This window comes from Bolinopsis microptera, chromosome 1, assembly GCF_026151205.1.
Source record: "Bolinopsis microptera isolate Bmic1 chromosome 1, MBARI_Bmic_1.0, whole genome shotgun sequence".
Taxonomy (NCBI): Eukaryota; Metazoa; Ctenophora; class Tentaculata; order Lobata; family Bolinopsidae; genus Bolinopsis; species Bolinopsis microptera.
Window position 1 is genome coordinate 19,491,083 of NC_087072.1, and position 15,778 is coordinate 19,506,860.

General features: G+C 37.8%; 2 protein-coding genes across 3 annotated transcripts in view; both read left to right on the forward strand.

Annotated features, from left to right (window-relative positions):
* LOC134823996 (probable ubiquitin-conjugating enzyme E2 W-A) overlaps positions 1 to 15,778 on the forward strand; it is a 73,929-nt gene that overhangs the window by 152 nt on the left and 57,999 nt on the right. The window lies entirely within an intron of this gene.
* Positions 4,496 to 12,677, forward strand: LOC134823940 (adhesion G-protein coupled receptor G6-like). 2 transcript variants are annotated; one of them, XM_063835548.1, is made up of 23 exons: positions 4,496 to 4,765; positions 4,955 to 5,120; positions 5,349 to 5,505; positions 5,640 to 5,729; positions 6,315 to 6,495; positions 6,695 to 6,891; positions 7,115 to 7,251; positions 7,392 to 7,481; positions 7,593 to 7,672; positions 7,844 to 8,008; positions 8,545 to 8,687; positions 8,841 to 8,961; positions 9,074 to 9,195; positions 9,394 to 9,498; positions 9,708 to 9,915; positions 10,130 to 10,223; positions 10,398 to 10,566; positions 10,734 to 10,800; positions 11,045 to 11,144; positions 11,259 to 11,477; positions 11,629 to 11,698; positions 11,965 to 12,072; positions 12,248 to 12,677. In XM_063835548.1, the coding sequence occupies exons 3-23, from the start codon at positions 5,487 to 5,489 to the stop codon at positions 12,364 to 12,366; spliced, it is 2,604 nt and encodes an 867-aa protein (XP_063691618.1). In that variant the 5' UTR covers positions 4,496 to 4,765; positions 4,955 to 5,120; positions 5,349 to 5,486; the 3' UTR covers positions 12,367 to 12,677. The 2 variants fall into 2 exon arrangements, with proteins under 2 accessions (XP_063691618.1, XP_063691610.1); XM_063835540.1 differs by lacking the exons at positions 4,496 to 4,765; positions 4,955 to 5,120; positions 10,734 to 10,800 and having other exon boundaries at positions 5,251 to 5,505; positions 10,398 to 10,696; positions 12,248 to 12,672.

The following is a 15,778-nucleotide window of genomic DNA, read 5'->3' on the forward strand; positions in this document are numbered from 1 at the left end:
GTGCTATCTCAGAATCCAAAAAGAAAACAGCGGCAGAAACAAAGCAACTTGGAGCGAATAAAAATCCAATAAAAGACAACTCATAGTTGTAAAATGTAGATATGCTTAACTGTCCCTTATTGATAGCAATTCGGTACTTAGACTTTTCCACAAAATCAAATATCGCTGGATATGGTCTAGTTAAGAAACATCTATCCTTTTAAAGTCTAGACAAGGCGAATGTTTTCAGTCAAGTAGCTTGGTATTACAATATTACAGTATAACGCATCCTCGCTTCCACTTAGATAATGTCCGAGAATGAACTGAGAATCGATAAATGTGGTTTGTTGTCTTATCTTTAATCTTAAGGGTGACACATTCCGCGGTCACTATTACCAAAATACAGCCGACAATCATTTATTGCGGGAAATTCCTGACAACTACCGTCAACAATTAGTCTTGATAACAGACGATGCGGTCATCTGTATACTTGCACTGGGTAAGAACACAAGTAACCCTTGGACTTGTCATGAGCACAAGTATCGGCAATCCGAGTAACTTAGAGACTTGAATTTCATTAGAACAGCCAGAGAGTTAAACGAGAAAACCTTGAAAATCAATGCACAAGAGTGACATACTTCACGGTAGGACAAGCATTTTAAACTGACACTTGTCAGGATACGTCTGGTCATGGGAATCAGGATAACTGATCAAGTACCTGTTCGCAAGTACGGCTAAAGTGGCAAAGACAAACTGCACGATCAGGCCATCTGTTCGGTACAGTACACGCGTGTAACTGGGAGATGCTCAAGAACAGCCAATCAGTGTAGATTCCAAAACACAGGGTGAAACGCGCGCGGCGTGCATTTCATTTCCTCTGCGCTCGTCTTTGATGTTTGAATTTGGAGTTATCCCGACGCGGGTCTGGCGTCTGCGGATTGTCAGATTGATAATGATTACCAATTAGTGGCTGGTTTGCGTTCTGAATATTTTTGTTAAGCCCTCTGTCTGACAGGTTTTCAACCATTTTCTTACCATACGAGGCTTTAAAGTAGTTTAAAATTCCATCTTGTTATAAATGTTTACAATTTTATAATCTATGCATGTTTAAGTTCTCTCTTTTGGGGCCGCCGTTATGATCTAGGAAGACAGGGTACCGCACTTTTCAGATTTCGATAAAAACTTGGCAACCGGAGCAAAAATGGACTCATAAGTGCATCATAATTACATAGATAAACTATAAAATTGTCTGTACTCTGTATGTTACTACTTACTCATCAACTTCTCATTCAGGTTATCAATGCAAATGACCTTTTTTTAAAGATAATCTTTCTACTCAAGCTATTCAAGGAAAACTGTCTCATCTGCAAAAACAAGAGACAAGTGGTATTGAGGTTGGCCTTTTGGTTGGACATTCACAGGTTAGTAGACCCCGAAGCCTCAGCGAGTGAAAAACAAAGCAGATTTAGTCAAACCTTTGAACCTGTCGTCGTTGCTTGAAGTCGATGCTTAATGTCTTTTAACTAATTTTAGATATTCAATTTCGGTACAGCTTAATAATAATATTAAGTGGTTAATCTTACTCCTAATTAAGAGACAAATTTATTTGAAAAACGAAGATGGTTTTACCAACTTAGTGAACTTAGCAAGAGATAGAGTAGGATGGAGGAGTTTATTTATCTTGAGACATATTGAACGAAGGAGTCTTCGAAAGCGTAAATAGGCCAGCACTTTGCTGAGCCTCTTTAGGTGCTCTTTTGTTTATAGATGTTATTATATAATCTTACTCAGGTCATGCGAATTATGATGATCAGGAAGAAGTAAACTGGAAATATGATTACAAAAAACGTCGCAATAATTGTCAACTCAGACTTTTCACTATCACTACACGAGCTCAGACAATCAATAAAATAATGAAGAGGTATGCTTCGAAACAAAGCCTTTTCAGCATGTAAGAGTATTAACAGGATTTTATAACAGGTGCATTTGTGTAGTCGGCCACTGCGTCAGCGTTGCGCAGATCACATTTTTTGTACTATACAAACTGTGAACTGCATGTATAACGATGCTTTCAACTATTTGAGGTACATGTCGATTACAAATATCAGAAAAATGAAACTTCGAGGCATAAAATGTTTTTGAATAATCAAGGAAAGACAAATAAAAATATAGCACAGCACTTGGTTATCACTGTCCTTATCTGTAACATCTAAAATCTGATAAGTATTATGAATATATGGAGTAATGACAACTGAATGATTTTAAACTCTTTGAACAGATTGCTATATATCATATAATATATATATTGGAATAATAATTAAAACTAGAATATTCTGGATCTTATAATATCCACTATCAATTCGGTGTCAGAACATAAAAAGGATATTAGAGAGAAGAAGCGACTGCGATTATTCTCGCTTATTCACTCTACACACAAATTCCACCATAAATCGTGCTATCAGAATACATCCGAAAACTGTCAAAATAAAACAAACAAAATGCCTTATCACTCGCCCTAGATTAACCACTGGTCCGATACTCATTTCATAACTTCCCATCTTGATATAGCTTAACGGAACTTATATTTGGCCGGACATTACATGAGCGCTGGAGGGCCCAAAATTATGTCCGTTCGCGTATTGTCCAACCAAATTAGGTCCGATAAGGTAGCATATTTTTTGTGGATTTTGTGATTTCTTATGTTTCAGCTCAACTTCAAGCACAAGCTGAGTTTGTGTACTTCGATCTTCTATTCGGGCACACGTGCAATGAGACTTCTTAACTTTTCATAGAATCTACCTGGCAGGAATACAGCTGTATTAATTAAACTGACAGATTTCACATTTATCCCCTTGCTGATTTTACAAGTTTCTATACGCGGGGTTTTTCGTTCAACAAATTACATTTTTCATTCTTGTGCTCTCTTGACATGAAGAGAAGTTAAAGGCGGAGTCATTTATTTGTGGTACGTCTTTTCTTCTTGGAAGGGTTAAAACAGCTGTTTTGCTACCTTTCTTATAGCAGTAATTTAGAGTCTCAGAAGAATCGGTGAAGTTGGCATGACAAAGAAAATAAATTGAGGTAAAAATTGTTATAAGATGTACATTGTACTGACTAATGCGTATTTATACGCTTTTTTCAAACCTAAATAAGTGTTATTACACTCATTTTGGTTTGAGAAAGCCATGGCAGTGAATTTTCCCTAGTTTTCAGTGAAGCCTGTATAATAGTGTACAATCCTTTTTTCTGTTATTCGATCAACATTCATTACAGAAATCACGACTGTGGTACTGACTGTATGGTTTACTGAGCTTCATTCTAGCTGTGGCCTACCTCAGATATTAAATCGCACCGCGATCAATTGTTTCTCGACATTTCGTACGTCAAATACTATTAAAAATAACAACTGAGTGCTGACGGTCCTCAAATTTCATCTCTGACGTACCCCTGTCAGTGTCAGACCATCAACTATAACTATAAGCCCGTTGCCATTCGGTTGTCATGGCAACACTTGCCGCAGGTGCTATAGTAATGGCGAAATTTAAGCTCCAAACTACCTTTATATTTGACTATTTTTACCCATCTCACAAAAATAAATGATCTCCTTTTATTTTCCTTCGTCGATTTTCCAAGATTATAGATAATTTGTAATTACAAGTCATGAAAGGGCTCGACAAATCTACAATTATCTTATCAAGCTCGCTCGTGGCTACTTTTCTCGGGGAGAGGCTGTTGAGCTGCAATTATTTTTCTGATAATGTGATCTGACCTCTAAATCTCTCGTTCAGCTCATATAATTGAGATCACGTGATTACCAAGTCAGATCACGTGATTGAAACAACCAATACGAAGGTTATCTCCTCTTTATCTGACCAATGAGATAGTTGCTGAGCAGGTGCGAAACTGGCTTGACAGCGGGACAATTATAGTGGGCTGTAGGGCAAGTCTACAGGTGTTTGAACTATGGTGCTCAGCAGTCAGCATGCTCTTAGTGCTTTTTCTGCCGATTATCATTTGTTCATTTTGTTGTATCTTTGTTCGCTATGCTACATAATCGTAGACTTTCAGCTGATACTGGTCCTTTTTTGTCTCAGACTGCTTACTTTGTGCGATATTCTTTGTTTTAAAACTACTTTTACCCTCAAACTCGGTAATTTACAATTTGCGTAAACCATTTCAATAACCACAATTTTGTATGACAGCTGTAGAATACACTGGAATTTTAATTGGTCTTACTAAAATAATTAATAAAAAGCAATTTCGACTTTTTTCAGATCATGTCTCGATGATCGTCGGGTATAATATTTTGTGCATTGTAGTAATTATGATTTCATTGCAGGTAACAGAAGAGCTGGAGTAGAATTAAGTGAGATAACAAATTGGTCTAAAAAACAGGGCAAGGACTTTGGAATCTTTTGTGACATTGTATCCTTTTTTGACGTATCCTTTTGAATTGAATCGAGTGTTATGTGTGTGTCCGTGAGAAAATGTGCGACCATGTGCAACGCAGTGATCTGTATACTCCCACATCATCCTCTCTGTCACCCGACCTCACTCACTCTCCCTCACTCACCAAACATCACGAAACATCACCCACTCACCACTAGTCTCCTGATATTCTGACTGCTTTTTGAACTTTGTTTTATTCCATTTCTTGCTGGCTGAGTTTTGTGCTGTTTTTAACAGAGCACCCCCAGTAACTTGCAATATACCCCGGACTTTATACACTGGTACAAGACAAAGACACTGGAATCATGATGATAACCAGTTTGACGAAGAAATTAAGGTAAACAAATTTTATGCACCTAGTTGACAGAAAACAAGATCGAGAATTAATTAAATTAACCGGCCGGATTGGCTAATTACGAGGTGAATCTATCGTCCGTCCTTATATCTTTTGTTTGCTAAACTGTCAAGAGCTCAAACTTTTTATTTCAAATTTCAGTAGCTTATGTTACAGTTAACTACTTTTAAGGGTTACAAGCCCGACTCTGAGGTTAGCCTGCAGTGTGACAAGGATTACCACTTTGAAGACGATAAAGACTTAAAGGAGAGAATGTTGAAGTGTAACGGTGTAGGAGAGTGGGTACTTTGGGGGGAGGAAACTTCAGAAACTTGGCACAAATCTGTCCCCTGTGTTCGTGAGTACTTATTGTTAGTTTATTGTGTAACTATAATGTCAAATGTGGTGTAACCGATCATCATAGCACGTGGTTTTTAAATATCTGCTATGAAATTTTGATGTGATTTTGAAGAAGTTTAAGTTACAATGAGATATCGATTATGTAAAGTTTTGTCATCGCTTGCTTATATTTCCTTGTACTTGATGGAATGCTTCGACATTTCAATCTTGATGAGATTATTTTCAGACCAAACCACATGTTCTTATCCTACTAACGTTGAAAAGAAGAATGGTGAAGGTACCGTAAAACTGGAGGTTGGCGAGAAACTGTATTGCGAAGAAACGGTCACTCTTGCATGCGGTTTAGGCCTGGAAATGTTCACAAATGATACCGGCGAATATCGGTTTGTGGAGAGATATTGTTCTACACATTTTCCCGTTTTTTTGCACGTTAAATCGCGTTTTCACGTCTTAATATTAAAAGAGTGGTTAATAATCGAAATACTATTACATTTGAAAAATGATCTGTAAACCTCAGGAAGACAACTGACAGGCACTATTGAAGTGACTTGCCTGAAAGATGAAGAGGGCAGTAATGTGGGGAAACTGTCAGCAAGCATCATCTGCGGTGAGTACAGGTTCTTGGATAAAATGTGTTGCTGTTCAATGTATTCATGGCACGTTATTATATTGCTGCCATTTCAACCACCAAAGATGATATTAGATGATATTAGGTGGACAACTTTTTTTACGAATGAACCTTCTCTTTCAATAAAAAAACGGGTTACAAATAATTAAATTTTTTTTGTTGTTTCAAGAATTGACAGCTTTCGAATAAATTGTGGACAAAATTCTTGTGGTATCAAAATTATTTTGCTGATTACTAACTAAACCGACAACAATTTAAACATAGTTTGTGTTCGCACTGCAGTATGCTGTTTAGTGGTCGCTCACTGCATGCTGTCGATTGAATTAAGGTCTTTAAAAGATCATATTTTAACCAATAATTGTCGATAATTTTTAACCAAGATGAAAATTATTGGTTAGATAAGAATATTTATTCAAATATTGACGTAATAGACCATCAAAGCGACCTCAAACATGCTCACAAATTAGTTGAAATACCACAATTTTATCAGTTTATTGCTCCTTATTATTGGTCAGTTTTGGTTTGACGGTGATTGCAGGCTCTAACTTTGTGACACCGTGCCAGGTACGAAGATCCATCTCATGACACACCTGGGTGAAGGGTTGGAATATGTGCCACAACAGCAATCTGCAATCTTGAACAATCAGGTCATCAGAGTCGGAATGATTTACAGCCGCTTCAAGACCGCAGTCACGAGTAGATTTGCTGATCTGAATGCTTCCTTCCTCGATGAAAAGATATTTCGGTTAGATAAATGATGATATCATTTTGTTACATAATCTATGTAAACTTAAGATCAAGGAACTTATAAATATAAACTTAAAACAAGTTAACTGTCCAGTCTGTACCAATCGTGGTCTTCAACCTCAGAGCAGTTTAAAAATATAAAATTCCAGCAACCCATGTGACTGGAAGTATGGCGGATCTAACACAACCTTTACCAGGTACATCTCCAAAGAGAGAACACTACTCCAAACCAATTTGCTGGTAATCCCATCTCAGCTGACATTGTCAACTTCTGAAGATCTGGAGAATATAATCAGCAAAACGGACGCTGATATTGAGAAGCTGAAAGATTTGAGTTTTAGTCTAGATAGTGGAGAAACCATTGTTATCAGCCACGCTGAGCGCACCTTCGAGGGTTTGTAGACAAATTTTCTTAACTGATAGTGATAATAGAAGATAACAATAGCGTATCACTTTCTCTAAAAAATATCGGTTATCTCAACTGCAACACGAAGTTGCATTAAAGCCATTATTAACCCAACTTTAATGTGGTGATGCTTTCAAAGTTTCGTACACGTCCAATTATGACTCATAATTTATGAGTAAAGCGTATATTTGAACGATGGATTATATCGTAGGAAAGTGCGGTGGTTTGACGGAGGTAAACAATAAAGGATCATACATTTGGAACGGTACTAACCAGACACTCCCCTGTGATTTCAACAAAGAGGTAGTTGCTCATGCTGTGTCGAAATGTACCTGCGATGATGATACGGTAAGTATGCTCTTACTTCTTCCTTCATTTCTCGCTAATACTAACCAGCATTCAGCAACCTGTCAATTTCTCTATTAAACTACTGATGACTTTGGATTTGGCGTACATATCGTTAAGTACGAATAAATTTTCCTTCGTAGGGGCTTTGTGTTCTGGATACCACTGGTGCGTATGATAACTGCTCTTACAAATCAAACAAGACCAAAGGCCTTGACGAATTAAATAAAGAGGTAATACAATCTATCTGCAGTAATTTTTTCGTAATTCAAAATTGCGTCATTTCATAATTTTAGTAGCTTGAGTTTTAACTACGTCACAAGTTCACGCGATCAACTGTTCAGGATATATCTCCAGTGGAAAAGGCTGACAAGCTGAAAGATATGACGGAAGATTTAAGTGAGGAGGACATTGACGAGGATGGGTGTGTACTTTCAATTTTAATTTAATTTTGAAATGATAAATTTTGTTCTGATTTCTGAATGATACTTGACGTAGCTAATAATCGACAATTCTACACATAATTTATCTCGCAATAATAATGGGAATTAAGATAACAGTGAGAATAAATATAACACGGCTGTTTCCATACCAGATATGATATAGGAGCTAACACGATATCTGACATCCTGGAAGCTGATACGGAAAGTTTGAGAGTGGACAAGGTTCAGAGGATGAATGAGAACGTTCTGGACGTCATTGATAAGTTTGCTAATGCCGGCGGTGTGGTGGCCTACAAGGAGGCTGTTGCTACTGACAAGTTAGTGATTTTCTGAGGAAATTTATTGTGTGCTTTTGAGCTTTCATGATCGTTTTTCTTTTTACAATTCTACAAATTCTTTTTGATAATTTTGTTGGGTTTTTAAAATAATTGTAGATTGATTGAATTTTCCTGTGAGAATTTATAGCTTTGTTTTATGTTTATGATTGATATTATAAAAGTCTCATATTGTGATACATTTTTTGTAAGGTTCTTTGAATAATTGTTAAATTACTAGAAGTTTTCCTGTGAGAATTATCTCGCTTTGTTTATGTTATTGATTCTTCTATTGTGATTGATTTTTGTGACTTAATGAGCTTTGTTTACATTCATGATTATTTTTCGATCAGTTGCACATGAAACATTAGATAATTCACAGCCACCTAAAGCTATTGTGAAAATCAACACTTTTTACAATCTAGCTCTAATAGTTATATGACAAGTAATCAATTGCAATTGTAAATATTTGTGTTGACAAGGATTATGTAATTGTTCTTCACTTTTAGTCATTTGATTTTAACACCTCTGCTGCCCAGGTATCTGAAAGCGCTGGACAAAGTGCTGTTGAACACAGACGCACCGACTGGAGGCAGTAAGGAGATTAGTAAAAGTAACATGAGGATGGCTCTGTTGAGTGTACCTAAAGATACTGACAAACAGTTGACCTTATCTTGCTCTAGTAAGTTCGCTGTTCTATAAACACTGACGTCCTAGGAGGACCATTCTGGAACTTTTTCTGCAATAACCTGAGAGAAAAAACAGAGCTTCTTAGGTAAAATGGTGTTACATGTTTATAGCATCCTTCTGAGTTTATTCCAATACACCATGTCAGGTAAAAAGTCGGATGGTGGGGTTCATATTACAGCTGGTGGTTCTGCTGAAGTCGGTGATGATCTGGAGATAGTGATGGAGATTCCTAAGGGCATAAGAAAATCCTTAAAAGACAACAATAAGTATGTTCTCAATTGAGATAGGCAATCCGTAATATTGAACTGCTTTTCAGTATTTTGAATTTGAGATGATGAGGTTTTATCGTGCATCTATTTGACAAATTTTATTTTACAGGTTTTATTTCGTGGTGTTTGAAAAGTCCACATTTTTCACAACAGAAGAATTGTTCACGGGAAAGAAGAAACTGCAGAGTAAAGTCTTCTCTGCTGGTGTTGCGGGAATTCCTGATATCAGACGTTAGTGATTGATCATATTATTCTTAAAGACTTTGCATAATCATCGCAAATCTTTATGTTGCATTCAGCGAAACGTTTTAGAAAATATCTTGAAATAGACATCCAAAAACTGGAAATACTTTTCAAATAATTTTAAAATGATTTAGATGCACTATCGATCAGGATGCAACCTTTAAATTTCAACCCTGTATCCTGTAGGGATAAGCCCTCCGATAAACTTCAAGATGAGAACACAGAATAGTTCGGCGGAGTACAAGTCGGAGTGTGTATACTGGAGAGATACTGGAGGAGGGGTCAGGGAACGTACGTGCTCTTCTCTGGATGTTACTTCAGCTCTATAGATTATACCCATTCAGCTGAAATAAAAACGGATTCAGTTTGATTAGAAATCATACAACTATCATGTCTGAACCCGTTCTGTTTCATAGCTCAAGAGTCAAGACCATAGATTATTGTAAAATCTTCTGACGTCTTGTTGATTATCACCTCTGACCACACCCTTCTCTTAACAGGAGAGATTAAAAAAGTTACGACGCTGGAGAGCAGTACAAAAGAGATTATCCACTGCCAAACTGATCATTTGACAAGTTTTGCTATCCTGATGAGCAGCACACCTCTTGCCGAGATCCACGAGGAGATACTAAATGTTATCACTTATCTGGGATGTAGTTTATCTATCATCGGTCTTATCTTATCTCTCGTCGGTCTATCCGTTTTCAGGTTTGTAGTCAGAAGTTTTTATAGCTCGCTGAAACATTTTACTCGAATAAGTGCAATAATTGTACAAGAAAATTATATATTTTCTAATTGGTCAATCGTGTTGAATGGATCTAATGATGGATTGTGGATTCAATATATTGAGGAATGAAAATAATCGACTTATTCTCGCTAGACTGCTCAGTTATACAATTAATTCTGACTACAACTCCCTTAGAGTAATCCGGAAACCTATGGCAACTAAAGTTCATATCAACATGAGTGCTGCTCTGTTGTTAGCTAATGTGACATTCATGGTCGGGATTGATGAGGTCAGAACTCTATTTTCCTATTTTTCATTGTACCTCTAAACTGTTGATCTTTGTTATAAACTCCGAAAAGAAACCTAAGTGTAAACACGATTTATACTATGAAACACTTTACCACTCCAATTTTCCCTATATTTAATCCCAACAATTATCCCAATTGAGCTTTGTTCCTCTCAGGTTGGAAGCCCGATTGCGTGTTTAATATGTGGTCTCCTGTGCCACTACTTCTTTCTGGCTGCTATCCTCTGGATGGGAGTAGAAGGGTTTCACCTCTACGTCATGATCGTGCGAGTGTTTGGTCATCTCAGCAACCGCTTCCTCCTCAAATGTGCTGCCTTTGCATGGGGTTGGTTCATTACTGCAAGATGGTGTTTCTATTATCTTGTAATTTTGATTACTTACGCTGTTCCCGCTGTACTTATCTCGGATGCTATGATGGCGATACAACCTCTAGCAAACTTTGTTTCTCTGCACCAGTAAGTTCTGCGCTCTCTTACTAATATAACTCCGCAGGTTTTCCAGCAGTAATGGTAGCTGCTACTCTAGGATGGGATGTCAACAACTACGAAACTATCAAATTGTTAGTCCCTTCTAGAACTTTTGACTCGGGCGATGGGCTGTGTTCCGTAGATCGAAATTTGACTATTTTCCAAAAACACTATATAATAATCTCTACTATGACTTACGGTATCTTACTGTACATAAGTAATAAGTATTACTTATGAATCAGTCTTCGACCGAAAAAATGTAATCCTGCCGGCTCGTCCAAGATCGAGCACCGTTATAATTAGACCTAACAACTATGAAATCTAACAATTTTTCAGTTGCTGGCTAACAAAGACACCGATGATTTGTTTCTTCATGGCTCCAGTTATGATTGTTATCCTTATAAACACCTACATGTTCATCAGAGTCACTCAAGAAGTAAGACTTATCTCTGCTTAAACTGACTGCAAATGCTCAACTAATAGAACACAGTACTATTCTAAAATATCTCTTCAATAATGTGGTGAAACTAAACCTTAACCCTCCCCTCAGATAACAAAGTCACAGAACAGGAAGACGGACAACCTCCCCTCAAACCAGCAGTCGGGCCTTAGTGATGTTCGAGACAAGTTGGTCCAGGTTAGGGCCTCAGTTTCAGTGATGGTGCTGCTGGGTCTGGCTTGGATCCTGGGTCCTCTCATGCTGCTAGACATGGTTCCTGCCCTCACCACCTCTATATCTTACCTCTTTACTGTCTGCAACTCTCTTCAGGTATTGTTTAATGTCTTACTTATAAAGATTTGACGAGCCCATCATTAGATTTTAGAACTCAGATAAAACTGGCACCTTTAATCGCAAGCTCCATCCCTGCAGTTAATCAGTCTATTTATACATAATTTTAATTACATTAACTTATTTTCAGGGTTTCCTCTTTTTCTTCTTCCACTGTGCAATCAAGACGGACGTTAAGGAACGTTGGAAGACCTATCTAGGTAAATATGATCTCAATATGACCTGATCAGATACTGATTTAAAGCACTCCGACCACCTGAGAATTTTAATTTCATCTCATATGGTTGAGTGGTTGTAATTCAAGACAATGGGATTAAAATAGGTCTAATGGGAATTGTGTTGTCGATTCAATTTAGGGCAGTAAATCCGTACTAATGCTTATTGGCTAATGTCTGGTCTGGCCTAATGTTGTTGGCCCAATCTCACTTATTACGGAAATTCTTTATAATTCAACTGATATTTTCAGGTTTGGAGATGAGCCATTCGCAGATGTCAGATTTCAGTAAAACGTACAACAAACAGAACTCAAAGCCTCAGCTTACCAATCAGAAGACTACCGAGTTTTCTAAGCTGGGTAAGCGTTTACTTACATATAATATGTTTTAAGAACATCATGTCAAATCACTTTTATTTCTGACATAATTATAATAATTCTTAATAATTATTATTATTTCTGACATAATTAATTTTGACAATATGAAACTATAAAAATTTGCTGTGATTGATGTTTTAGAATTTTCTCATTTCAGGAGACAGCGCGGCTTCGCTCAACAAGTCACTGCTCTCTTTCAAACCAAAAAACAAAATAAAACCTGGGCGACCAGACTCACCAGAGGATGACAGCGAACTTGCTATCGTGGACTTCTAATAATTACTGCAGACTTTTCAATTATTTAGCATAGCGACGAATCGTGTAAATTCTAAAAATAATTAATTGATATCTGATGTATTGTTTATTTTAATTAAAGACACTGATTAAGACAACTATTAAGACTTGATTTCTTTGACGTTTGTCTCGATCATGGTAGTTCGTTCAATACGAGATCGATTCTTAACAGTTATTTGATTTTGAAGTTTTAGTTGATTTTGAAATGTTATTGAATTTATAGATCCAGTAAAGGCGGAGGCATCAATACTAATTAATGGAATAGATCATTCTGATATCAGTTTTTTTATCTCACACTTATTTTACTTCGGAGTATTCCAACAGCCACATTGTTACACAAGTGTAACTAGCCAATTACAGGAAGCCGAAGGATTTAATTAGGCCAGTGACGGTTAAGGTAGTGTGTACCATACTTTCTTCGCCCGAGACTTCGCTGCAATGGACAGCTTCTCATTTAACCCTCACACACGATTTCTCGAATATTCGGCTGAGTAGACCGGGGGGCTGCATAGACCACTCAGGATCTTTAGCTGAATGCCGACGACACTCACCCCACGACTAGGCAGGCAGTGGGTTTCGAACTCGCAATCTCACGATTACAAATCCGATGATTAACCAACTACGCTACCTGGCCGTTGAAAATTAATTAAAATAAAATTTAAATTACTGGTAATCTTCAATCTTGTCAAAAGATTTCAACTTAGGGGTCGTTCACATATAATTACGTAATCAGCCGAGGGGGGGTTTCAAATGCTTACGGTTGTTAACGGGGGGGGGGGGGGGGGGGGGGGGGGGGGGGGGGGGGGGGGGGGGGGGGGGGGGGGGGGGGTTGTTCGTTGATTACGTAATCAAAAATTTTTACCGATTTTCGAAATACCAATTGGACAATTTTCGTTAATTATGTAATCGAAATTTTCGTTTTTTAAACCAATTTTCGTTTAGTAAGTGCTTTGCGATTGTTTCATTCACTAATCCGTTGTGATAGCTTTTAATAAATAAATGGCTTAACATGTAATAGATAGTAATAAAATTAAATCAGTATTATAAAATAAATTGATTACGCGGGGGGGGGGGGGGTCAAACCTTGATTACGTAATATAGGGGGTGGGGTTCGGACTTGATTATGGTTGATTACGGAGGGGGGGGGGGGTAAAAATTGCCAAAATATTGATTACGTAATATGTGAACGACCCCTAATAATATCTTAGATTTGAATATTCAGTACTGATCAGGCTCAACTTTGAATACAACTTTTGTCCCCGGTTGATACGTACTAGTAGCTACTGATATAGAATCAGATAATCAGCGTTAGATTCAAATTTTGTATTTTGGCTTCAAAGAGTTATTTGTGCAAGCCCCAGTATATTTTAGGTACTATAAGTATACACTTGATACATGTTTCGTATCCAATATCAGAGATAATATGATATTGGATATATATATAAAATTTTCCGCGAAAAGTGGCATGCAACGTATGTCAAGTATACACTAGTGACTAAGACTAGTGAGTAGTGAGCAGACAATCAACCACTAAACCTGATTTAAATTAAAATCGAGTGATAAACCGGTCATGTCTGATATTTACCACTGAGTTGTATTCGGCATTAAATACAATTGCAGATTTGTTCGTGGAAATGGCGACCCCGAAGAATCGGACGTTTTTCATTCTTACTGTGCGCACTGCGCTGTCAGTGTCACGTATCAGATTCGAGAAATGTTTCTAATTTTCTGTAATGAAAAAATTGTGCCAATTATTTAGGATATTGATCCGCTGTAGAATTAGATGACCAGTGACCACGTCCTCAATGAAGTATAAGTACCTTATCGGACTTTATTTGAACGGACATTTTGATTTAATGTTCGTTCACGAAATGTACGGTCAAATAACGTCCGATCAAGTAACTTTTATTTGTCTATATGCTGTATGCTCGTTTGTTAACTAAGTGGCAGATCATTTGCAGTTATGTTACTGCATACTTGATACTGGAGCCAGCGATCTGGAAGTGGAAGAAGCTTTAAAAATTACATAATACGTGCATGTGATCTGTTTAAACTTATCATTACATAGTTTCTGATGAGCTTTTTAAGCTGATTGACCGATTGTTTTAACGCAGGTAAAAATATTGGCAATTACCAATCGATAGTGTATGCAATGGTGCAGGCTCGAATCAAGAAATCGACAAACTGAAATAAATTGTGATGTTAGATCAGAAGTTGCCAGCTTTCAATTGATACCGGTTATAAAACCTTGCTAGAACCGCTCTCGTTCTCAGTTCTCACTGCTCATGAAATACTTTGATATCATTGGGCTTGGAGGATCGTGGCCAATTAAAAAATCTGCTTTATTTATAAAACCATGGTTTCCACTTTGACTCATTATTTCAGGCAGAAAATTAATTTTAGGGAAATTCATACTCTGGCCTCGATAATACAAAAACGCTGTAACCAGTGGCGTAACGTTGCCTGTTGGCCCCCCCCCCCCCCGCCGAAAAAGCGCCCCCAGCCCCCCTGTTGGCGCCCCCTTTCCTTTTGGTGCCCCTCCCTAAAATTGAACAAATTAGGTGATTTTAGAGGATACGCCGGTAAAATCTCTAAAAAAGTGTGTATCTAGAGCAAAACGCGCAGTTTTGCTAGTACTTTAGTTAAGTTTTCGAAATTGTCCCACATTCAAACGACGATTTGGCACCCCCTAAGACGGCGCCCCCCCCCCCCTGTGCGGGGTCAACGGGGCCCTTACGTTACCGTTGGTAGATGACTGGAACAATGGTCGATGAGTCCTGCCATCATCAATTATACCACTGTCATCATTTTGATTTGGGTCACGCTAGAGTCAATTGTTTTAACCATTAACACTAACGGTATTTGGTGTCTTATCTTAGAGAATAAACAAATTGACCTGCAAAGAGATCGCAATTTGAGAAGATCTAGGCAACTAATAATAAACCTTATCGGTATCCGAGAAGATTTACCAGGCGTACATTCATCTAGAACTTGAGGTGTCACGTACTGCATGGTGAGTCCTCACGGTAGTTAGTGTAATAAGCGCCAAGCGCGAGCACAGAACGAGCGTGCTAAATCACTCTACAGTCGATCTTCGAGATTGTTCTAAACCATAAACACTAAAAGGGCCCCCGACGGTTGTAACCAACTTCAATGGATGTATTTTCGGACGCTGATTCCGAATCACCCCCCATGACATAGGGTTAAAATGCTCCCCTGACGAGATATTGGCGAAAAACTGTCTCGATCACGTGATATGACCGTATAAGGAAGTTAGTCTAATTTCGTGTTAGGGTTAGGGTTTCAGCATATATGTTTTTGTTAAGGATTGGGTTAGGGTTAGGGTTGGGATCAGATTAGAGGGTTAGGGTTTCGAAAAGTCGTTCAGAACCAG